The sequence below is a fragment of the Hyperolius riggenbachi genome, chromosome 3 (assembly GCF_040937935.1).
Source record: "Hyperolius riggenbachi isolate aHypRig1 chromosome 3, aHypRig1.pri, whole genome shotgun sequence".
Taxonomy (NCBI): domain Eukaryota; kingdom Metazoa; phylum Chordata; class Amphibia; order Anura; family Hyperoliidae; genus Hyperolius; species Hyperolius riggenbachi.
In genome coordinates this window covers 263,711,826-263,737,710 of record NC_090648.1, presented here as the reverse complement: position 1 = coordinate 263,737,710, position 25,885 = coordinate 263,711,826, and the positions used below count along the sequence as shown (strand labels likewise).

General features: G+C 41.6%; 2 protein-coding genes across 4 annotated transcripts in view; one reads left to right on the top strand and one right to left on the bottom strand.

Moving 5' to 3' along the window:
* Positions 1 to 25,885, top strand: part of COG5 (component of oligomeric golgi complex 5) — a 497,428-nt gene that overhangs the window by 108,644 nt on the left and 362,899 nt on the right. The window lies entirely within an intron of this gene.
* On the bottom strand, positions 7,372 to 18,152 carry GPR22 (G protein-coupled receptor 22). 2 transcript variants are annotated; one of them, XM_068272683.1, is made up of 3 exons: positions 17,560 to 18,152; positions 16,323 to 16,525; positions 7,372 to 9,020 (listed from the first exon to the last, which is right to left on the bottom strand). In XM_068272683.1, exon 3 carries the CDS (start codon positions 8,993 to 8,995, stop codon positions 7,691 to 7,693), a length of 1,305 nt encoding a protein of 434 aa, XP_068128784.1. In that variant the 5' UTR covers positions 8,996 to 9,020; positions 16,323 to 16,525; positions 17,560 to 18,152; the 3' UTR covers positions 7,372 to 7,690. The 2 variants fall into 2 exon arrangements, with proteins under 2 accessions (XP_068128784.1, XP_068128783.1); XM_068272682.1 differs by having other exon boundaries at positions 16,299 to 16,525; positions 17,560 to 18,151.

The window sequence follows — 25,885 nt, the reverse complement described above, 5'->3', positions numbered from 1 at the left end:
TTCTAGTATAGCAACCTCACTTTGTTTAGAGCACAGACCATTGAGAACACCAACTCTGCTGCACAGGTAATTAGCTGGCCAGAACAGGAGACATTGAAGCTCATTCTAAATATCTGGCTGAATCCATTGAATGGCAGCAAACTTTGACATTTTCAGTTGTCAGTATTAGCTAGGAACACCACAGACTGGAACTGTTTTGTATGCACACAAAATCAATGTAAGTCAGCTAATGTAATGTTTGCCATTAATCCTTGCAATTTATAGAGCTGAAATGGGCGTGTTTTAGTTTTCTTTATAAATATGCCATTCCAATTAATTTTTTCTAACTGACATTCTTAGTCATTGATTTAGATCAATTGGCATCTTTACCAGATGGCAAAGATGAATTAATGAACTGTCCTTGTACAACATACAGAATTAATTTCCCAGCATTTTTAAAGGGATCTTGTCAGGATGGTGTTACCCGTCAGTGCTGGAGTGGATGCACTAAATTGCGGTAAGCAGAATTACGTAGATGAGTAGAGAGTAATGCATTGCATGTAATGAATTGCATTCTGCTCTACTCATCATGCAGTAAGACTTTACACACCTTGTTCGGCTTACTGCACCTCTATATTGTAGTAGCTTGTCACTAAGACAGCACTGCTTTTGGGAAGTCGCATGACGCATAGGAGCCTCTTATTTGTCAGATAACAATCCATACTGAGAGGTTACTTTGAAATATGCATTTGAATTAAATTGGATTTAGTACAGTACAATGCTGTAGGAAATGTAGCTACTCTAGGCTTCTTTCACACTCTTTCCATTGTGTTGCGTCACAATGGACAATATCATTGCATCACAGCGGGATGCAATGATATTCCTATGGGGCTATCACATTTATTGCTGGTTGGTGCATTGCATTGTGTTCTGTCAGGATAACATGCTGCATGCAGAGCGTTTACAGGTTAATATGCCTGTTTACAGTGGCAGTGAACCATATATTAGTAGTATTGTGTGCTAGCAGTGCAGCATGCCACATTGCATTTCTAATGTGTGATACGACTTTTTGGCAGCATTGCAATTCATGCACAGTGTGAATTGGAGCATTGTTACACCAGTGTAATTACAGGCACGTTTAAAGCTTTACCCCAAACAATAACCACATGCCAGGCTAGTCTATGGGTATAAAAATCAAGCTCCTAACACCTTTAGGCCTGTTTCAGACGGGAGGCTGAAGGTGGTGAATTCAATGCCTGTCACCTGCTCCCATACACCAGCCAGGAGCTTGCTAGTGCTTGGCAAGTTAGGGGAGAGGCAGCCACTGCATTGAGTCACATCTATGTGCCGCTGTAGTGAGACACAAAATGAAATTTATTTTTTTTCTCTCGGATTACTGCTATGTGTTTCAAGCGGTGGCAAATATGGTGCTACAAATGTTGCTCTTTAGCTGCATCATATTGCTGGTTGGTGGCAGGCAGAAGGAAGTCTGAACTGCTGGACAAGCACACAGTTCAGCCTCCCATGTAAAAGCGACTTTTTGGCCGTGCCATATTTGGGACAGTAGCAGACAATAGATACTAAAACTCTCACATGGCTTGATCTTTAAACGCTAGTAGCTAACCAGAACAATGGGCCCTGATTTAATAGGTCTCAAGAACAGAATCATGCTCTTGGCTTACTCTTTTAAAATTGCTCACAAGGAATGGTGCATTAACCTTTTGAGGGCTGCGGTGTTAACCCCTCTAGTGACCAGGCCATTTTTACTAAAATTGGCCACTGCAGCTTTAAGGCCTCACTGCAGGGCCGTACAACTCAGCACACAAGTGATTCCCCCCCCCCCCTTTTCTCCCCACCGACAGAGCTTTCTATTGAGAGCTTTCTGTTGGTGGGGTCTGATCGCTCCCCCAATGTTTTTTTTTTTTTTTTATAAAATAGTGTATTTTAATTTTTTTTGATTTCCCTCCCTCCCCCAGTCAGCCTATCACAGCGGATGGCTCCTGCTTCCCCCGGGGGACAGCCGTGTCGCACAGCTGTCCCCAGTACAGAGCTGCCTTAGATCGCAGCACTGTACAGAGTTATTAGACGGTGGTTTCGCAGTCTAACAGTCTCCGAGCTGCGATTTGCTGCTGGGAGACTGATGGTGGGGTGGAGCTCCGTCATCCATGCAGAGATGCACGCGCAACAGTGCGTGTGATCTCCTGCAATCCCCATTCCCAGCCATTCATGGCAATCAGCGTGGAGTGGTCCTGGGGCTGCTGCCAATTGTAGTTAATAAAATTGAAAAAAAAAATTAAAATGCCTAATTTTTTCATTGTGATGTCAAATTTGGTAATGCGACTTTACACTGTGGCAAATCATAGACTAAGTGCCCTTTTCCTACTCCACGCGGATTCTTGATGCAGAAAAACTGACTCCAATGAATGTCTATGGGCCTGTTTCCACTAATGTGTTCATTGTATGGAAAACGATGCATGATGCAGAAATCTGCAAAATTGCGTTTAGTGGAAACAGGCCCATAGGCTTTCATTGGAGTCAGTTTTTCTGCATCCAGAATCCGTGTGTAGTGGAAACTGTTGCTAAATAGCCTAATCCATAAATCTGGATGCAGAAAAACTGATACAGAACTAGTGGAAATAGGCCCAAATGGTAGAAGGCCATGGTGATGTGATTAACGTGAGGGCTGTCTTGTTTGTATTTAATCCTAAAGAGAGGCAGTGGTGTTCAAGACCATTGTATCATTGTGAGTGAAAGTTTTACCCAATGATTGGTGAGTGTAATGGCAGAAACTATCCTGGCACTTGACTTGTTGAGTATTCATGTTTTTGTGTGACATTCTGTAGCTATTTAAACTGTTAAAAAAGAATGGACAGCCGTGTTTATAGCTTAATTGTGGGACTAGGGGAGGCCAGTTTTATTGATTTGTGAAAAGAAGCTCAATGTAAATTTTGGATTGGGGTGGGAAGGAGTTATAATTTCTTTAAGGTTTGTCATGCTGTCTTTCACTGGTAAGATTTTACCTCACCCTCTGTCCCTGTGATCTCCATGGCTGTAATATAAACCTTGGTGACAAAAACTTGGTCCTGTTCAAACTCTTCCCAAAACATTTACTTATAACGTTTACCCACTTCCTGTAAGTGCAAAACGTGAGAAAAATTCTCCTAGATGGGGATATTGACAGAAGTATCACCTAATGGATCTTCTTTCTCCTTTCGGGACTGTGCAAAACTATCCTTTTTTTTTAAATGGCGTTTGTTATTATGCCAAAGAGCAATTTGTGGTAGGGTTGGCAGGAATCTATCTTAAGAGCTTGGATTTGCATCCATTGCCTACCGGCTACTAGGGTTGCAACGGTATTATTTTCCGGGGTTTGCAACAGTATGATAACCGTCTAAAAAAAACACCACGTTATGACGTTATCATGGTATACGGTATTACACAATTATTTGGACCCGGGCTGTCCCATACAGTAAATAATGTGCCCCCCATCCCCCACACCAGTGTGGTAGCCAGATGTGCCCCACTCCCTCAGCATACACCTGATTAAGCCTGGGAGATTTGGGCGCAGGGTAAAGCTGTAAAACGGCTCACCTTGCCCCTGCAAAAGTCCTGGCGGCGTTAAATAATATCTAGGTTGCCTTGGATAGTGGAGAAATTGCTGGCAGCCGAATTACAGTGTTTTTATAGTAATTTGTACTCTGTCTTTTGATGTCGCCCAAATTACTCACTGAGCGTCGCTATAGCCGTAATTCCTATTATGGCGCCGGCTGCACCCAAATCGTTGCACTTTTTTTTTTACAGAGCTCTACTCCCTCACCTTACCTGCATGGTAGCCAGTTATAGGTACCTCCAGTATAGCTAGATAGGTATAGGTGCCCCCAGTATAAGTAGCCAGGAATAGGTGCAGCTGGTAATAGGTGGCCGCAGTATAGGTAGCCAGGAATGGGTGTAGTCAGTAATAGGTGGCCGCAGTGTACTGTCTTTCCCCGAATATAAGACGCTGTCTTCTGTTCTTTTGCGTGGAGAAATATGCGCTAGGGTTTATTTTCGGGGGGGGTGGAGAGGCTAGCCGCTATGTGTATGGGGAAACTCTTACTGCAACATAGCTAGACGCTATGTGTATGGAGAAACTCTTACTGCAAATAAGGTAGGCCTTATTTTTGGGGTAGGTCTTATTTTAGGTGAAACACGGTAGTAAGTCAGTAATAGGTGGCTGCAGTATAGGTAGCCAGGATAGGTGCAGCTAGTAATAGGTGGCCACAGTATAGGTAGTCAGAATAGGTGTAGCCAGAAATAGGTAGCTGCAGTATAGGTAGCCTGGATAGGTGTAGCTAGTAATTGGTGGCTGCGGTATAGGTAGCCAGGATATGTGCAGCTAGTAATAGGTGGCTGCAGTATAGGTAGCCAGGATAGGTGCAGCTAGTAATAGGTGGCTGCAGTATAGGTAGCCAGGATAGGTGCAGCTAGTAATAGGTGGCCGCGTTATACGTAGCCTGGATAGGTGCAGCTAGTAACAGGTGGCCGCTAGTAACAGGTGGCTGCAGCTGCACCTATCCTGGCTACCTATACTACAGCCACCTAATACTAGCTGTATCCTGGCTACCTATAAAGCGGCCACCTATTATTAGATGCACATATCCTTGCTACCTATACTACCTATACTGCTGCAGTATAGGTAGCCAGGATAACTACAGCTAGTAATAGGTGGCCGCAGTATAGGTAGCTAGGATAGGGCAGCTAGTAATAGGTGGGGGGAGGGGGGGGACACAGCAGTGAGGGTAAACACGTACTCACTTGCCGGGGTTCTGAGCACATGTACTTGCTTTTTCCTTCTTCCTGTTCTTGTGTTCCATCTCCTTCTAACAGCGCCCAGGGGGCACTGTTGCAGGGAGATGGAACGCAAGAACAGGAAGAAGGAAAAAGCAAGTGAGTATGTGTTTCACCCCGCCGCTGTTCGTGTGCTCGCCGCTGCATCGCATCCCATGGTAATATGAATACCATGCACAATCAAACCGCGGTATACCGCCATACCGGTGTACCATGGCAACCTTACCTGCTACCGCTAAAGGCCCATTACCACTGTATCGTGCAACATCGTTTCACTAAAATTAGTGAAACCATGTTTAATGACGCACGCCACATGCACGCCTTCCCCGGCAATCGTTCGTTTTTTAATGACTGACATGTCCAATTAGGTTGTTGATCTGAACTATCCTCATTGACTTGCAAGGATTTTGCCACAATCTTGTCAATGATAGTTTACAGGATCGTTCATTTCCGACACCGAAAACTATGCTCACAGATTTGGCCAAACGGATTGGGGGAAACGATTGTTCATTGGCGGAGATCCCCGATCCATTTGGACACGTGCTGGTGGGTACGTAGTGTAAAGAACAACTTGTACTTTTTAGATATGTTTCTTCAACCAAGCAAGTATACAGCAAAGTTGAATGGATTGCTTTGGGTAATATGGCTAAGTTCATTCTTAGAACAAAAGATAGTTACAAAAGTTTGGTGTAAAACATTTGAGTATATTTCATATCCATCTTTTCACCATTATACTCCATTTAAACATGGATAGTGCCTGAATTATTTCAAGATTATCAGCTTAGGCTTGTGGCAACTGACTAGTTTGAGTGGCTAATAGATGATAATTGTATCGTGTATCAGGTTGGTAGGTCTTCTGGATGACAGGCTAATAAGTGGGTGAGAGGTATCTCTTAGAACAACAAAGTAGGGAAACCTTGAGAGGCACTGTGCTTGTCCCTTGCCTCTGAGCAGCCTATGATAGAGGGGAGAGATAGGAGGCATGATGGGGGTGGATTGGCAACACACAATTTACAGAGCTAGTTACAGTATGGAACCTTTAAAAGTTGCTGCAGTGCTTATCTTTACCCAATACAAAAATCAACTCCTACTGCATCAGATAAGGAGGAAGAACAATCGTAGCACTGGAAATCATAGCTTAGATCTACATGAAATGATCCAGGAAACCAGGACTGAATAAAAAGGAAAATAAAATAATTGAGAAAAGTTTGTAGCCTTCGCCTGAGTCCTATCAAACCATGGTGAACATTATAAAAGATGGAACTGTAGTTTTTAGATTGCAGTAGGGCTGGTTCACACGCCGACATTTAAACTTTTGAAGGCTTTTGGGAAGCCTTTAAGGCTAGCAGTTCGGGTCTCTGCAATTGTTTCCCGCGTTTACCATCTCTGGAAGCAGCATGTTGCTTTCAAGACAAGACGCAATGCCGGGATCTACCGCCAGGCTTTTATGAAAGCCTGCAAAAGCCAGCTCTAAACGCTCCCATTCACTTGAATGGGACGTCGGTAGATCCCAAAAGACGCCACGTTAAACGCTGCAAAAATGCCCGTGTGAACCAGCCCTTATGTGCGCACACCTTCAGTTTAAAATCACTACTGTTATGTGCATATGGACACAGCTATGAATTCAGTACATTTTTAGTAATCCTCACGGTGTGCTACCATGACTCTAAGAGTTTCAAGTACTTGTTCATTGTATACGCAGGCAGGCCAAGTTTTCTCAATTACTCTGTATTGTCCCCCAGCCCCACACAGCCTAAGTAAATCAGGTCCAATGCAATCTATCAGCATGGCACTATTAGTGCACCATAGTTTCTTGCATCTTCATTGGGTAGCCCTAGCAGTAACTGTGGAAGACAGTGATTATGTTAATACAATACACCTGAGGCACCTCTACAGTCATATAACACTTTTCAAATCCATCAGAATGATGTGAATTTTGCCTAATGCAGTACCCAAATCAGCACCTTCTCACACAGTGGTTGCCTAGGCTCAGGCAACACAAACTGTTTACAATATAATATATATAAAATCAAAAACTCCTTTTTATGAACTTACTGCACTGCAAGCTGATCTGACCTGGGGATTTTTCCAACCCTCACAGCTCCTTTTTTTTATTCAGTAGCAGCAACTGCAGATAGAGAAATATAGTGGCTTCAAATCCCTGTGTACAGTTTTTAATTAAATAAATGCAAGGCTCTACTTTGGAATAAACCTAAAAATGTGTTGTTTGCATTAACCTTACTAATACAGTAATTTAGAATCATTATTGCACATTGCCCCATTTTGTCTTTAAAATGAACAGATGACATTCCCTGTTTAACCAAAAATGTTGTTTACTTTTAGTTTGTACCGAATAAACATGTTATTATCCACAATCGCATAGCAATGTATAAAGGTATATTTTGCCAAGAAATGGTGTCAGCAGGTAATTTTATTTCAAATGTCATTATATATATATATATATATATAGAGAGAGAGAGAGAGAGAGAGAGAGAGAGAGAGAGAGAGAGAGAGAGAGAGAGAGAGAGAGAGAGAGAGAGAGAGAGAGAGAGAGAGAGAGAGAGAGAGAGAGAGAGAGAGAGAGAGAGAGAGAGAGAGAGAGTCAGTTTTCTATTTTCTTATAAAAGGATATACACATAAATGTCTTTCTGTCACATATATGTCTTTCTGAGAAAATATCATCTGAGTATACACATTACATGGGCAGACTGGCATCCCCATTGTACTGTTGTGTGAAACTCCAACATCTATCCTAAATAAAACAAATTGAAAATATACAATGTAATTACCAGTGTAAAAAATAAATAAAAACCATTGTTTGTTAGCAGTACAATTCTCTTGTTCATACTCATTTTCGTCCCTGGTAGAAAAAAGGAACACTAAGTTAGTCAGTGACTACCTGAGGTGATAAACATTTCTGTCGGGCTTCGTTGTCATCCATTGTTAACTGTTTACTCCTCTTGGGTTCTATCCATGAATTATGGATCACTGCATTGTTAGGCATTGGATCTGCTTCAACAATGGAAACCACTCTTTTCTTCATTTTACTCTTCAAGACTTTTTGAAATTTTTGCCTTGTAAAGGCATATAACAGAGGGTGGAATATGGTCGTTCCATAAGCCATGACTAAAAAGCAGAGTCTGAGTTTTACTAAAAGGTCACTTGGTCCTAGACATAAAATAGTTGTATTTAAGATGGAAATGGGCGTCCAACAAATGAGAAAAGTTGATATTATAAGTAGTGACATTTTGAAAACCCGTTTTTGCCTTTCCCTTCTCTCCCTGTGCCTTTTGACTGCTCGACGTAGGGCTATGATCACAGATACTGAGGTCCGTACTCCAAGGACTACGTTCCGGTTGCCACTGCTTTGTGATACGTCTGTGGTTTCATGCTGTGCTGTAAGTGAAATGGTTTTTTTCTTGTGTACTTTTTTCTTTTGTCCTGTTGAAAACCTTGTGCCAATACGAATGTTGAGAGCCTGGAGTATTTTGCTGTATGTTATTAGCATCACAACAATTGTGAAAAAGAATATTGGAATCTGCACCAGAAGATGGTAATACATCCCAAGTTCTGTATGGTACTCGTTTGTGCTGACGCATAAAAGGGTTTTGTTTTCCCATGTGCTTTCACTTTGGAAGCTGAAAAAGCTCACTTCTATGAAAGGTATCAAAAAAGAAATGAAGGAGACTATCCATGTTGATGTCATCAATATAAATGCACGACCCATTGTTAAGATGCGATTGGCTGGTTTTACAGAGATGTCATAGCGATCCAGAGTGATGGCAAATACGTTGACAGCGGTGGAGACACTAGCAAAAGACACACAGGCTTCATGGAAGCAGCAGATCAGTGCACTATTGTTCTCTAATGGCAGCAGAAGGATAACAGCAGTCAGAGGAATACACCCTACGCATATTATCACATCAAGCACATGTAGATTCATAGTAATAATGTTGCTGACAGAGTTGATAAGGTTGGATTTCATGCTGTAAAGAACCAGTACAGTGAGGTTACTTCCAAGGCCCATAACAATTTCCAGCACGAGGAAACAGGTGACAGAGATCTGGAAGCCAAGCGAGTATGACAGTGGTTTGTACATGTTGGACCTGACGTCATCAATCTCATCGCGGACTGTTATGTTGCTGGCTTCAGAATGCATGTTTGTGTCCAGCAAGAATGTAAAACACATTCTGTTGAGTTAGGCGGCATGAGTCCTATGGAAACACAAAGGTGTTATTAGAGAAGCTAATGGTGAAATGCTGTCATTTTAAATGAAGGATGTGCTTCAAAATTACACTTACTAAAGAGTTCCAAGTCAGGCTCCCTGTACCTTCATCCCACTAACAGCACCTGCAGTACCAGGGACACAGGGATTACAAGAATTGCCACTTGGTAAAATGTAGGTGCAGAAGCACTGCTCCCTCTAGGCACTAAGTGGCAGTGCTGGGTAGAAAGCAGACAGCCCTATTTCATTTAAGTGGCTCCTATCTACTTGACAGTAGACACTCTGAGTGGAATAGGTACTGATTAGTAAATAAAACAAGTAGTGGCTGTTGTTTTCCCCAGGCCTGTGGGTGTAGCAGAGGGAAGAGCAGTTGCGGGACCTTCTTATGCTGTCTGTCCCTCATTTCTTCTCTCTAATATAATTTCTTATGTAATTTCATTGCATTATAGATCAGATCCCAATTTTGAGCACATGTAAAGGTAGGTTTAAGTATATGAACCACTACTATATCCTTAAAGATAATTGCTTGCTAAAAGTACTGTTGCAGATTTTTACCTTAATAGTTTCCTTTTCCTAATCCAGCTTGTTGCAACCTGTGTTGGCATTTGACCCCAGTATGGTCAGATCTGCAGTTCTGCTTGGCCTCTCTCTTAACCTCCTTGGCGGTAACCCCGTGTGTGACACGGGGTAAGCCGCCGGAGGGTGCCGCTCAGGCCCTGCTGGGCCGATTTTCATAATTTTTGCTTTGCTGGACGCAGCTAGCACTTTGCTAGCTGCGCCAGCACTCTGATCGCCGCCGGCCCCTGCCCGATCGCCGCTATCTGCTGCGGCGCGGGCCCCCCCCCCCCTCCAGACCCCAGCGCTGCCTGGCCAATCAGTGCCAGGCAGCGCCGAGGGGTGGCCCGGGACTCCCAATGACGTCCCGACGTCAGTGACGTCGGTGACGTCATCCCGCCCCGTCGCCATGGCGACGGGGGAAGCCCTCCAGGAAATCCCGTTCTATGAACGGGATTTCCTGATCGGAGATCGCCGAAGGCGATCGAAGCGGGCGGGGGGATGCCGCTCAGCAGCGGCTATCATGTAGCGAGCCCTCGGCTCGCTACATGATAAAAAAAAAAAAAATTTAAAAAAAAACTGCTGCGCTCCCTCCTGGCGGTATTTTTCATACCGCCAAGGAGGTTAAAGGATACCCGAGGTGACATGTGACATGATGAGATAAACATGTGTATGTATAGTGCCAAACACACAAATAACTAGGCTGTGTTCCTTTTTTTTTCTTCTTTCTCTGCCTGAAAGAGTTAATCAGGTATGGAAGTGACAGTTTCTGTCTGGGTCGGGACCGGGTTGGACTGGGTCAGACTATAGCATAACCCTCACTGATAAGTAATGACCGCCATAAAACACTTTCCTGTCAGTAAATGGCTTCTGAGAGCAGGAAAGAGATAAATACGGTAAATAATTCTTGGATTTCAGCTCTGGCATACTTCAATTAAGATGTCATTGAGCAGAGACAATGAAACAGTAAAAACTTAAAAACTAATTTTAAATATAAAATAAAACTGTGGGATATCTAAAAAAAAGGTCATTTTTAGGAGGAGGAGGAGGAGGATAGATACAATTGTTTTTCTCATTAGTTTATTTTCACCTCGGTTGTCCTTTAACACCCTCTATCCGCAGGTACCACCAACAGTGCATGTTTTGTGGAATCCAATAGGTAGTTAATCAGCTCTGCTGAGACACTTATTGCCTCACCTGTGAATGCTTATGGTTTTCTCCAAAACAAGTGCTGTTTGTGGGCCTTGAGGACAGTGGTGGGGAGCCTTGATCTAAAGCTTGGTACACACTACCAATTTTGATTGACCAATTTTACCACTACCAAGTAGCTCACACCTGTACAATATTTTTTATAGTATTCAAAATCTGGTGACCCTCATACTACATCTAGGTGGTAACATTGGTCAGTAATTGGCCAATCACATTTGGATATGTGTATGCAGCCTAAAGCCTGGTACCCACTTTTAATTATGATTGGCTATCACTAACCAATTTCACCACTTCCATGTAGTATGGGGATTTACCTGCACAATCTACTCATAGTATTCAATATTTGTTGACCCTCCATACTACATGGAGTTGGTAAAATTGGCCAATCATAATTAAAAGTGTGTACCAAGAGATATCTGTCAAATTGCAGACCAATATTGAAGGTGGTTTACTGAAGCAGTGTGCAACAAAGTTTTAATGTATCAATTTCAAACAGCTGAAAAAAATGAATGATTACTGCACATGACATGTTCAAACTTTTCACTGCACATTTCATGCTGCACTGTTGGTTAATGCTTTAACCTCCGGAGCGGTATGCCCGACACTGTCCGGCATACTGCTATAGAGGTGTTGGCAGCCTTAGGAGTCCCCCAGGAGAAATCTATTAGGTGTCATTTCTGCCGAATATGTTAGCTAGCACTAGGCTAGGTGGCCAGAACCCCCGATCACCTCCGATCCAGCCACTTATACATTACCCAGCCTGGTTCCAGCTCCCCGCACAGCTCCAGTCTTCTCTATGGGGAGGATCGGGACTGCGCATGACGTCAATTATTACATGTACGATCCCCCCATAGAGAAGACCGGAGCTGTGCGGGGAGGCTGCGCTGATCGCTGGAACCAGGCTGGGTAATGTATAAGCGGTTGGATTGAGGTACAGTAAAACCTTGGCTTAAGAGTAACTAGGTTTGAGAGTTCTTTGTAATAGAAGCAAAAACTTTGAGAAATTTTAACTTGATATACAAGCACTGCCTTGATATACAAGCTCAAAATGTATATGCGTGTCACGTTATCACAACTGAACTGATAGTTCTTCTCCCTTAGATGCTGCAGGATTGTACATAATTGTACTTAATCTGAGTGCAGTGATTGTACAGTGTCACATTCCCATGAATTCCTCAAAAGTAGGCAAAAGCAACTGTCATTGGAAAAGTCTTGCATGATCCTGGATAAGTTCCAGACAAAAATGTTTGGGGTAAGCCAACAGATAGCAAAAATTCTGTTAGTTATAGTGAGTCTTCTTAACATTTTTATTTATACAGCACAGTACTTTGTATTAAATAATTTTTCTATATGAATCGCCTGGTTTGTCATTATTCCTTATGAGGAAATTTTCGTTGATGTGTTTTGGATTACAAGCGTGTCTCTGGAATGAGTTATACTCGCAAACCAGGTTCCACTGTATTGTACTGGTCATAATTTTCCAGAGCAAAAAAATGCCAGTTTTTCAGCATCCTTGGTGGCTTTTAATGATACATGAGATTGTACTGCGATTACCGTAATATCATTCTTTTGGTTATCTCTCTCTCTCTTACTAGTTGGGTTTGAGGAAAACACATCTGCTCAGAGCTTAGCTCTAACATTTACTCCCTAAACTGACCATAAGCAATCATATGGACAAATCCAAGAACATGCTTTTCAATAATTGCCCTGTAACAGCTATTAAAGTGATGTTGGTTTGATTCCGCCATTCTGATCATTGCCTAGTCGCTAGGCATTCTGCTTGTTAGATCTTCTGTCATGTTTTCATCTCTGTGAGAGCTAACAGCCTAATCTGTGCTTGCTGCTTCTTACAAGAATTGTGGCTAGTTTAGCCTGTGATATGTGACACCAAAGTCACAATTTCGATATAAGCCTTTAATTTCCCTAAACGCATTCACAGCATTTTGTAGTACCAGCTGCCTTAGCCAAGGATAAGTAATAATATTTTTTATCAGTCAACAATACCTGCACCTTGCAGTGATGCAGGTGGAAAGTAGAAAAAATAAAGTGTGTGTGTGTCCACACACACACACACACACACACGCACACTTTTAGCTCCCACTGATTCCCACCCTTTGCAAGTACTTAATTTATGCAAATTTGCTTTAGTCTGTATTGTTGTTGCTATAGGAACTAGCTGGAAGTTCTGCCAAGTTTAATGTTGCTAAAGATTTTTCTGCAATGTTGTTACATTTTTCTTACCTGTTGGTTACTTTATCTATTTTTACTTTGTCATTGTGGATAGGGGTAAGTCTGTTTTTCACATGAAGTTAATTTTACAAATAAAGAGCTTTCCTAGGGAGGTTACCAATTATCTGGGATCACCTTGGGTGGGGCGGAGCCAAGCCACTTGGTCGCTCTGTGTTTTCAGTAGAAGCTTAGACTGTGCATTCACCAGACATACAGGTGTATAAAAGGCCAAAAATATATTTTATCTTTTTTTTTTTTTTTTTGCCTTAAAGCTGGCTCAGTGAGTCCGGCCTTCTGATTCAATTAAGGGCTTGTTTGTGGGTCTCTTTAGAGGCCACCATGTCACCTAGAAATTTGTACAAATAATGTTCCTCTCCTTGATTTACATTCTGACATTTATCACATGGAGACATTTTTACTGCTGGCAGGTGATGTCAGTAGAAGTAGCTGTTGCTTGCTTTTTTGGCAGTTGGAAACAGCTGTAAACAGTTATTTACCACAATGCAACGAGGTTCACAGACAGGAAACTGGGTCCTCACAGTTTCCTGTGGGAGGGGTTTCACCACAATATCCATTATACAGAGCCCCCTGATGATCCGTTTGTGAAAAGGAATATATTTCTCATGTAAAAGGGTTTATCGGCTACTGATTGGGATGAAGTTCAATTCTTGGGCACGGTTTCACTTTAATTACCCTATTTTTTTATTTTATGTTTTTACAAAACACATGAATAAACTACACTAGTTTTAGCCCTTCAAGGAAAGAAACAGCAATTCTGTAGTGTTTATTTTTACTGCCTAAAAATGAGTACATACATTATTCAGTGCATAATAGCAAACATAGCAGTTGCTTATTTGAGAATTTATACTTCACCTGTAGACACCAGACTGCTGTATCTAAACTGCATCAGTGTTTTTAAACTTGAATTATTATAGCATGTTCCCCTTTTATGAAATCTGGTGATTGTGGATTATCTCCTTTTCTGAATAGCATCCTGGTACCCCTTCACACACATACATTTTTAAGCGCACGCCATCATTTTGGTGCTTGCTCTTCAAACAAACCTTTTTTGCTTTTAATTAGTTAAAAATACTTATTCAGGGTTATTTATGATTTATCATTTTTTTAACCTCCAAAGCCATTGTAATACACTGACAGGTTCCACTACTCCTTGAACCGATGTCAAGTACCCCCACAGGTATGCCTCCTACGTGTTGAGAACCCAGGATCTTGTTCTTATGCATCTGTCTTATGTGCATACTTTCCCCACTTCTTTTCCTCACCCTCATAAAACATAGTAAATCATAATATCTTTACCAAAACAAAAAATAAAATTACAAAGTTGACGTGAACCAAATAGAAGGACCTGCAGTCTGTGGGAAGGTTGAAGGGTTAGGCATGGGGTTTAACATATAAAGACATTTTAAGGAAAATCTGTGAGTTGGTCTATTTAGATAATCCTAGATACATTTATATGACCATATAAAGTATAAGATATATGTATCGATATATGTTTTGAAATTGGCTACATGTTCTTGCTTTGCATATTGGTGTTGAGAGGATTTGGAGACTGTGTTATGCAATTTGTGTTTTTGTTTGACAGTTGTCATTATTAAGCGAACAAGCATGTTATTTTCCCCTGTGTACAAAATTGCTTCAGTCGCGAAGCCTCCAATTAAACACCCGATGGCCAGTAATTTTTGGCTGCTCGCCTTTTGATGTCACCCTGGAATATCTAGTTTTAGGTTAGCCGGAGAAACAGAAGTTGCTACGTTCGGTGCTCCCTTTTGTGTTGTGCTCGTGTCAAGATGTATTACACTTTAGTGTTCTGGTTTTGTGTCTCTACTATGATGTCTGTTCCGAGTGTATCTCACAAGAAGTGAAATTCTGCAGGACCAGACGGAGCTCAGAGCAGATTTATCTCCAGTAATACTGTTAGCTATAAACAGCATTTGCACTCAGGCAGTCCTTAGAAGACACTATCTTTTTTTTTTTTTTTTTTTTTCCAGAAGCTTGATTTTTTTCAATATCCTCTTATATTTTACTAAGAAGAATTACATATTTAGGGTAATGTGCATTTTTGACCAGCTTGCTGAAGATTTGTAATTTGTGTTGTTCTGAGGAAAATCTCCTTTGCTGTTCTCTGTATGTATAAATGAGTGTCTACAGAAAATGGAAAATGTGAGTCCTGCCAGATCCCACACTGGCCAGAGATAATGCATCAGTCCTGTGTCACAGGCAGTACACTTCCTGTGACCTGAGCACTCGTTGAGAAGAGCAGCGTTAATTAGCCAAATTCGTCTTTTGTAACCCAGAATATGTTAACTTGCAGTGAGTAACAAGATCAGATGTGAAGTGGGCTGCATGGAGACAGCTAGCAAAGCAACTGTACTTCTAGGCAGTATAGATGTGAGGCAGAGATTGGCATCCTGCTGCTAAACACCTACCTGCTTCCTTCTGCCATAAGGGACCTTTTAGTTCACTGAAACATCTTTTCAAAGATTGATGCATGATGCCATTGTCAGATGTGTGTAAAGCTGTTTAGTAGGATTGGAACTTATTAGGCATTTTATTCCCTTTCATCCAATGTTTTTTTTTATTTTTATTTTTTTGGTACTGTGCTTCCCTTTCTTGTTTTAGTTTTAGACTTGTGCTGTTTCATCCTTCTTTACATGTTGATTAGTCTGTCTTAATTTCCTTACTACCATATAAGAATAATATGTTGCTTTGTATTGGACTCTTATTGGTATTGTATTGGACTTTCATATTTTGCACTTTTTTAAGGTGCTCACACACAATGCAACTAAATTGTGCAATTTTTAGGTTTATTTGACCAAATAATCAATTTTATAGATAAAATAAAATAATATATATATATATATATATATATATATATATATATATATATATATATATATATAATCTTTATATTTTTGGATTGCGATATCTCCATTGATTTTTGTAGAAATATATGACATATGCCTGTTTACGAGTGTAACAGAAAATTTTATTCACTCAACCTCTGCTAATGATTGCTAAACAAAAAAATAGAACTGGGTGATGTTAGTATTTGACAGGAGCATTAATGTTTAATGGACTGGTTAATGTAAAGATGCTTATTATACCATTAATAGGGTCAACTAAGGCAAAAAATGCTAAAAATAACAAAATCTAAAAATTGCCTTTACTTTGGAACTGTGTATTTTTTCCACCATTGGTTTTACTATCCTTCACCTAGATATAATAGTATCTCAGTGGTATTTGTATTGCTCACCATTTTGAGTTCATGCAGACACACCTGGAAAGAATAACCATGCGCGCCACAGCTCTCCCACAATTCTAGCGTCTATTTGTAACTTCCCTCCATGCTCTCTGTTAATCCCCTTGTTGCTTGGTAATAAAGGTTGTCAGTAAAGTCCATTTTCCGCTTGGCGGGTAAAAAAAATGCTCACTTCATTTCTCCGCCTGTGAGGGGCAGCACTGAAGAAGGAGTTGTTTGGCCTTTAAAAGGAAAAGACAAATAATTAATATTGGTGGCTTATTTGTATTAAGAAAATGAACATGTGTTTGTAATTATTAGAAGTAGTAAAACATTTTTTTATAAAAGATTTACGGTATGTATTTTTTTATGTTTGACACCTTGGTGACACAGACATTGTCATGTATTTGCATTTATAGGAGTCTTCTAACTTACCACCCTAGTTACAACACTTGCATGCTCAATATGTATCACACACACACGCACACAAAACACACAACACAACACACACCACACGTACACACGTGTGCCTGCACATTTTACCTTTTGTGCATTACCTTTCCACTAATTGTTTCATAGATAATCCTTATGTAGTAACCTCTATAAGGTAAAATACTAATACTGGCGATTATCCTATTTACCTTGATGTCTTTCTGCTTTTACCCTTTGCTTGCATTGATTGGTGACCAGCACCTCAGACATTGCATCCATAGTCTACTAGCTAGGACTTTCCAGCAGACATAGTAAAATGAAACTCCCCTACATGATAGTCACGATTATGGCTGGAATGAATTCTATGTGAATTTGCCCTTTGCATGAGGCGAGCTTGCCTTAATTTGCGTTTTGTTTATCACCCTGCCTTCAATGCAAATAAGTTCTTTCAAGTCTAATTCACTCTTGCCATAGCCATACAAATAGTAGGGAAAAATGACTGGATAACACAAATGACAAGAAGCACTGTGAGAAACAAAAGCTTATTACACATGTTAGGATGAAAGTAATACAGCTCCGTTTCAGCTACCTTTTGTGCATGCAGAGACTGATTATTTCTATCTAAGAAATTTGAATTTAATTATACCTGCTGTGAGCACTATGAACAAAACAGTACTTATGAAGTATCAGTAAGTAAATGAATGCAACACAGAATGCTGTTGTATAGCATTGTAGCATTCATGTCTCCTCTTCCAGACAACAGAAGGGAATCAGGCTTGGGCTGTGTTGCAGGAAGGATCTTATCTAAAACTCAGTACCATGTGAAAGTGGGCACAGCGCTTACCTCAGCCAGAGATTAAAGATCCTTTGTCAGCCACTTGCAATTGCTTCATCTTGTTCACTTGTAAGCAGAACACAGGGAAAGCAGGTGCTACATATCTCTCCAGAAAATGACCTTAATGAAAAGATGTTCCTGTGCTGTGCCATTGTTTCAGCATAGTGCTAACGTGCAGAGCATGTACGGCTGCTTACAGGCTGCTGCGGTCGCTCGTTCAGTCTTCCCACTGCGAAATCAATAAGCATCTGAAAATACATGATGAAAGTAATTTAACATACTGAAGACTGCAGCTCTCGGGAGACATGAGTGGGGTCCTGTCTTTCCTTTCCTCCTCTGAGAAGAGCAGCAGTGCTGGTTGTTGGGAATGCTTTTGCTGAATGACAGCTTGCTTCCCTGCTCCTCTTCACTGCAGAGGGATGCAGTGCATTCACTAATTTTGATTGGCTGAATATGCTGGGCTTCAGAATAGCACTACATTTTTAAAATTCTCTTCCAAAACCTCTTTTTTTTCCCCCATAGAATCTCATTTGATGACTTCTTGTGTAGGAAGTCTGTGTCTCTTGGAATCTGTATTTGCATAGGTTTTGCAGATTTCTACTAAATAGTTATTTTTCTATAAGCCTGCTATTATTGTATTTCTTGCAGGTTTTTCATGTTTTGCTGTTTGTTTTTCATGCACTGCATATATTCAGATGCTCACAGAGCTGAAGAAATATGTCGGCAGCTTGTATAGCCATCAGTCAGTTTTTGTCATAGCCTTGTACACTAGTTAGTGTGTGAGGTTCGTCCGCATAAAATTGATATATTGATTTGTTTACATGTAGCACTGCTTCTCTAATTTGCTTTTTCCACATTCAAAATGCAGAGAGTGTATTCTTTTGAGTATTCATTAGGTTTGATATTTCAAAGCAAAGCTTATTATGCAAAGGACATCCTAATTCTGAAAAATGCTCAAAGCCGTTAAAGTTTCTTCTTATAAGAATCCTAGACAAGAAGGTTATTTATGATCATCATTTATACTGTAAATGTATATTTAACAGCAATTTTTAGACCATGAACTGTTCACATTTGCCCAGTCAAACATATGTTCTAATATAATCAAAACAATTGCAAAAACGTACACTTCAAACCCAGCTTGGGCCAGTTTTACGCTTGTTTTTTGCAGTGCAATGCGAAAGGAGCAAAAACACAAGAAACCTCACTCATATGGCCCTGCAGCAGAGTTCGATGACAGGGTCATATGCATAGCGCCGACCCCCTTTCAATGACGCACCGCCTGCCCAGCACTGGGGTCCCCATTGGCCGTTAAATGAGCGGTGCACCGCTCTCTGTCATTTACACTTACTGCGTTGCCTATAGACTGCCATTGCCCCAAGCACCGAGCGTTAAGCACTTGCAGTAACGCGCTGCTGCACGTGCATTGGATTGGATGCTTCCGCTGTACTACAATGGACCACAATAGGTGGGAAAGTCTCCTTGGGTTAAAATGGGGTAATGCAACACGATTTTGACTCCAAGTGTAAAAGGGGCCTCAAGCAAAAAACAATTGAACTACTGGCATATTTTGGACTTTTGGAGGAAAGCAAAGCTCCTTGAGTAAACTCAGACACTCTAGGTGCTTAGCATCATGGTATGGACCAGTCCTAACACACACACACACCTACACACCTTATCACTTATTTTCTGATCCCATGTTGCTCTATTAATGTTCCTGGGAGTCGGCTGTGAGCATACATGGATGACTCGGGGCATTTCCTTCCCATCCTCAGCACAAATGCAGAGAGCAGATACACAAACCTTATGGGGGAAGGGGTGTGAGTACATTATGTGAGTACAATATCGGTGAAATTATTGCCGTTATTTTGCGTCCATTTCTACATGCGACACTTTCATGTGTATGCCTTAGCGATAGAGATGCTGGTAAACAGCTCGCCAGGGAATCTCTATGGACAGTCTGGCCGCGTACTACTTCCGGCCTCGCAATGTCCCGGAGTAGTACACATGCCCTGTCCCGGCGGTGCGCGTCCCTGATTACAACGATGCGCATCGCCGGCCAGAGCATGTGTACTAAAGGACGCGTGCAGACACTGGCATAAGTACTGCTCTGGGACATTGTGACCTGGAAGTAGTACAGGGCGCGCTATTTGCGGCGAGCAGCTCGCGAGCTGTTCGCCTACATTTCTACTTACCAACATGTCTGTGAATATGTGGAAACAACAATCTATTTTTTGAGAGTTTGAGCCAAGGTTTCTTTAAACGTTGCACTGTGTCTCTGCCCAACCTCTTTAGCGCCTCATATCCGTCATCAGCTGATTGAGCGTCTACCATATTTTTACTGTGTAGTATAAAGATAACCCTTCCCTATCACCATTTTTGAGTAGGTTAGTTACCGTTCTATACTAGTGCTCACCTACTTTCAGCAATCGCAAATTCTTGTAAGGCCAGCATTTAATGTTGTCTCTCAGATCTTAGTGCTAAGAGGACCTGCTTTGTCTTACAAGAGACTCAAGTATCTCTTGCATTTTCCAACCACATACTTGTGGAATATGAAAATACATTCTGCTAGTTAGTGAAAATCAAAATCTCCTTATTGATAGTAAAGCTCAGCCTGCTCTCAGGGTAAGTGACATTGATCTGAATATCTCCATGAATAATTGAAAACAAAATCATCAGTGTTACTGAGGAACTCCTTTTTCAGATAAAGCTGCAAATCAGCATTCTATTAGACTGGCTTTTCCTCATCTATATATATTGACACACACACACACACGCACGCGCGCACGCGCACACGCGCACACACACACACACACACACACACACACACACACACACACACACACACACACACACACACACTTCTCCTTGACAGTTATCGACATAAACCATACTCCTGTATAAAGATCACCCTTTTCTATTCCTTCTGCTTGCACTACCGGCCATGTGTGAATGCATTCATACTGCTCATGCGCGAGTAAGGTCCACGCATGCCCAGTAGAACAAAGGTCTTTTGCACGGAGGAAGAAAGCTGTGCACAAGTAGCTTCATTATGGTTGGAATACTTGTATGTATGGCTGCACAGTCACCTGTACACGAGGGATGCTTAACCACAAGAAACCTATTCAACAAGTTCTTGTCGAATATATTTAAGGTGATTTGGCGCTGGATCGGTGAGCACCAGGAGTATCCACTGTTGTGTTTTTATTGCTTTCCGGTACGCTTTTATCATTGGTGCATAACTTTATGTGAATGGTGATAGGGTGGAGGGAGAGATCACTGTAAACATTTGTGAAAATGCACAGGGCCGTTTTATCACACTAATAGCGCAATATCCGTATTTTTGGCTTGTACATTGAAATTATGCACCTAACAACTTTTTTTTTTTTTTTTTACAATGAAATAATGAAAACGGCGTTAATCAGCAATTTTTTTTTTCCAAATTACTGGATATCATGGCAAATTGTGACGTTTGTGTATACACTGTGCAAGCTAGCCCTAAACCTGCTGTTGTCCACTGAGGTCTGACAAATATAAATTCTCATAACCCCTCTCCATTATTCCACATTGATGGCGGTTTCTGTTATGTGCACGACTTACAGAATTGGCTACATGCAGAGAAATGAAAGGGCATACATGAGTGAAAAAATGTATACTCATTAAAGAATAAATGTTGAAATGGCATTACAGCGCACAGTGTTCACATTATACATACATACATGGATGGATCGCTCATGGCTCAGAGTATGTTACATTGACTGGAAACATGCATATTTTCTGTGCATTACATTCATTGTAGCCTGTTGGCAGGTGTATGCTCAGCAGCTGAACTGTTGTTTATATTTACCAGTCAAATCACACTGATTTTATTCACATTTTTTGTGCATTTTTAAAGCTTATTACTGCTCATCTGTTGAAATAAAAATATGTGAGATGACGTTGCCCGTTACATTTTAAAGGTGCAAGCCCATGGGGCTATTCCTAGCTTCATTACTTGCTGAGCCAGTGACATGGGCACACCTTTAAAGGTGCTCATTAATGGTAACATTATTAGTGAATTATCATATTTTAGGTAAGATCATCCACATTGAAAGAAGAGGTTGTATTTCATCTATCCATACCTACCACTAAAAAATCCAACTTGTGATCATATCTCCACCAGTTATGTTCAGATCTATGAATCTGCAAGGCGGAACAATCATTTTATTTTAAGGAAATGTTCGATAGTGCGCTTAGGATTGATTATGACCATCTTCTCTGTTTTTATGCGATATGATCTGAATAATCTGAAAATACTATCCTTCACCAACAATTCTACCGTTAATAGACACAACTTTTACGAGCAGGATTCGTAATCTGGATCGCTGATTTTTGTAAAACAAAGTAGGAATCCCTACTGCCAGCACCTTCAAAATACATAAGTAGCTGGTATACTAGTATTTTCTATGTGGGCACGTTGAATTGGCAGCAGATAAATGTAGAGATGTGTGGAGGGGTGGTCATTTGCACAAAAAAAAGATGTATACTTAAAGGGACCCTGAGCAGATGCCGTGGGTATGCATATAAGCTATGCATGGCTGGCTGCTATCCATTACATGGGATCAGTGACTTTCACATAGTCGCGCTGTGACCCCGCAACAGGAAGCCTGCGGGGTCCTCTCTGCGCATGTGCAGGCTTTCTGGTTTCTTCCCCATCCCTCTGCTATACGTCATTTTGCAGTTCACACGTGGAGGGGAGGAAGAAGCCAGAAAGCCTGTGCATGCACAGAGAGGGCACGCAGGCTTCCTTTTACCGGGTCACAGCGCGACTTTATGAGAAAGTCGCCGATCCCATGTAATGGATAGCAGCCGGGAGCAGGAGCACTTACCTAAGGGGCCGGTAAGAGTCTAGGTGTGTGTGTGATTATAAGCATATTCACGGCATCTGCTCAGGGTCTCTTTAAATATCAATTATTATTATTTAGTATTTTTATATAGCGCCAACATCTTCTACAGTACTTTACAGAGTATATTGTCTGTGTCTTGTCACTTAAACTGTCCCTCAGAGGGGCTCACAATCTAATCCCTACCATAGTCATGTCTATATATGTGTAGTGTGTGTATCGTAGTCTAGAGCCAAAGTAGAGGAGGCCAGTTTATGGATCTATATTTTTGGGAAGTGGGCGTAAACTGGAGTGACCGGAAGAAACATTCAAACTCCTTACTGAATGATATCAATGTAAGTGTGCAGATTTTATATATAATATGAGAGACAGTTTTACTGTAATTCCATTGATAACTTGCATGTTCCACAATTTCCTCTAAAAGCATGCTAATGTATTACTTGCGTTCAGCAGTGATTTTCTCTCAACATGCAGTACACATTCCCCAGGACATACTTCTGCTGGACGCAAGGAATACGCATATTTGTCGCAGCCTATTCAATATAGGAAGTTTTGAGACTGAAAAAAATGATAGCTCATATTTAAAGCAAAACTGAAAGGATTGTAAAAGAAAGTTTCATTTACCTGAAGCTTCTGCCAGCCCCCTGCAGCCTACCTGTGCCTACGACGTGACATACCAATCTTGCATTCCCATGTCTCCCCCTGGCTGCGCGCATGCTCATTCACACTCCCACCGCCGGGAGCATTTTCTCCTGACCATGGTAACGTGTATGATGATACGCGTAGTCGGGGTGCGGTGGAGATCGACTTAGAAGTTGGCTTCCACCACCAGAAGAAATGTGAGCCGCAGCGGGGGGAACAGAGGATCGATACTCATGGTGTGGGCACAGGTTGCTGCAGGGGGCTGGCAGAAGCCCCAGGTCATTGAAGCTCTTTGTTGTTGTTTTTTTACAGACCTTTCAGTTTCGCTTTAAAGGGAAGGTTCAGGGACTAGCTAAAAAAAATAAAAATCCATTTCCACTTACCTGGGCCTTCCTCCAGCCCGTGGCAGGCAGGAGGTGCCCTCGGCGCCGCTCCGCAGGCTCCCGGTGGTCTCCGGTGGCCGACCCGACCTGGCCAGGCCGGCGGCCAGGTCGGGCCTCTTCTGCGCTCCATGGGGCGTTCCACGCCGGCGCGCTGACGTCATCGGACATCCTCCGGGTTGTACTGCGCAGTACAGCCCGGAGGACGTTCGATGACGTCAGCGCGCCGGCGTGGAACGCACCATGGAGCGCAGAAGAGGCCCGACCTGGCCGCCGGCCTGGCCAGGTCGGGTCGCCCACCGGAGACCACCGGGAGCCTGCGGAGCGGCGCCGAGGGCACCTCCTGCCTGCCACGGGCTGGAGGAAGCCCCAGGTAAGTGGAAATGGATTTTTATTTTTTTTAGCTAGTCCCTGAACCTTCCCTTTAACCACACCTAAAGAAGAATTTTAGTTCATCAGAAATAAGAAGGATAGGTAAACTGACAATGTAATTCCAAACGCATTAATTCTGCTACAGCTGGAGAAAAAGATGAACTTTTTCTCCAATACAGATAAATAGTGATATTTAATTTAACAATAAAATTGAAAACTGTTGTAAATGTAATGTTCTTTACTAAGCCTGTGTTTGTGTGTTTTTTTTTTCCTTTTTTTTTCCTCCTGTTTTTTGATCCTCCTGTATTATTAAACTAAGCTTCTCTGCTCCAGACTGCTGGGATATTCACATCAGGATCTTGCAGGACACTATGTGCCGCCACTGGGCGCATCACTGCTCACATGTATCAGAATGAAGAATGATATGCGCTCAGCATTCTGCTGTGCAGACATTACTGTGGTCATGGATTTCACACCATCCAGAGCTTCACGCTGATGTGGTTCACTTTGTAAAGCAGTATTTATTTATATACTGTGTGTACAGCAGTATTTCATGAAATGACAGTAGTCGGTGCTGGATGAAGTGGGACCTGTGTCTAAAATAAATGTTTGCATAGCAAAGTGCTGCATTTCTATGGATCATTATTCTTCCATTATTATAGCACCTGGACCACTAGTGTTTTCCTGCTTCTAGTAAAGTTGGGCAAGCTATAACAGGATCAGTTTTTGCAGTCTATCTGGCAATAACATGTACTGTAGTTATTTCAGTGTCTGTATAAATCTACCTATACACTTTCAGTAGTTCAGTGCTAGAGTGCATACAGGTGCATCTGGCTACAATCGAGCGACTGGTTCTGTTGCTATGGGGAGCGCGCAGTGTAATGCAAAATGGAGTGGGGTCAGGGGGCATCAATGTGCTAGTCCATTGCTGTCAGTTAAACATCTGGCACAGTGGGAGCTGGATACATTCTAGATGTTAGCCCAGGCATGGGCAAACTCGGCCCTCCAGCTGTTACGGAACTACAAGTCCCGCAATGCATTTCCCTTTGAGTCATGACTGTGGCTGTCAGACACCTGCAATGCATTGTGGGACTTGTAGTTTCTTTATGTTCTGTAAAGCAGTTCCCAGGTAGTGCTGTGGAGAATTATTTTAAAGTTTTTAAGTGTACTTTACCATCTTTGTAAAAAAAAAGAAAAAAAAAAAAGATTCCTTGCCGTTTTTACTGCCCAGAAACTATCCACATTAATGAAAGTCTTACATACTAAAAACATTCTTTCTGCTAAAATATCTTACTGCAAGTGAATGGAAGGCACTGGTATGCTGCTCTTCTGGTAAAGTGCTTCTGCTGCTGCCAGGTCTACACAATGAGATATTTTGGCAGAAAGAAAGACCTGCTGTAGTATAGACAGTTCCTGTGGGGCAAATCCTGGCTCTAGTATTGCCATCAGGTGAGCTTTTCAAAGTGCCAATTGGCTTCATAAATTAACACAAAAATGAAAAAATAAAACTCAACATTGATAAACTAGTAAAAGTATTAGACACATGTTCTTGCTTTTAACATCTGCAGTGTCAGCGTACTGAACTGGTAAAGGTATTGGATACGTACATGCAGAAAGTTTGTCCAGATATAGCTGACAGTATCAGTAAATTTACCAGTATTCTTCAGCAATGCTAATTATGATAGTAAAATATTGGTAAATGATACTGATATTTCACTACAGTCTTCATACAAAACACTCACTCTACCGATGGTTAGCCCCTCCCCCCCCACATGCCTAACTTTAACTGGCCTACCCTCCCCCTAATTCCCCCCATCCTCTCCATGCCTAGTCTTAAAGAGTAACTGTCGGGCATAAAATAAAAAATCAATTCTTTATTTTTAGCTGATAAACAAGTAATAAGGATGCTAATCAGGCAATCCAAAAGTTAAAATCCCTATTACTTTTCTTGTTGATAAATGATCATTCCCCAGTTTACATGACTCTTATTTGGTACACAAAAGAGAAGTTGCAGGGCATGCTGGGTTGTCTTTTTTTTTGCTTCTCTACTTCCCCTCAGAC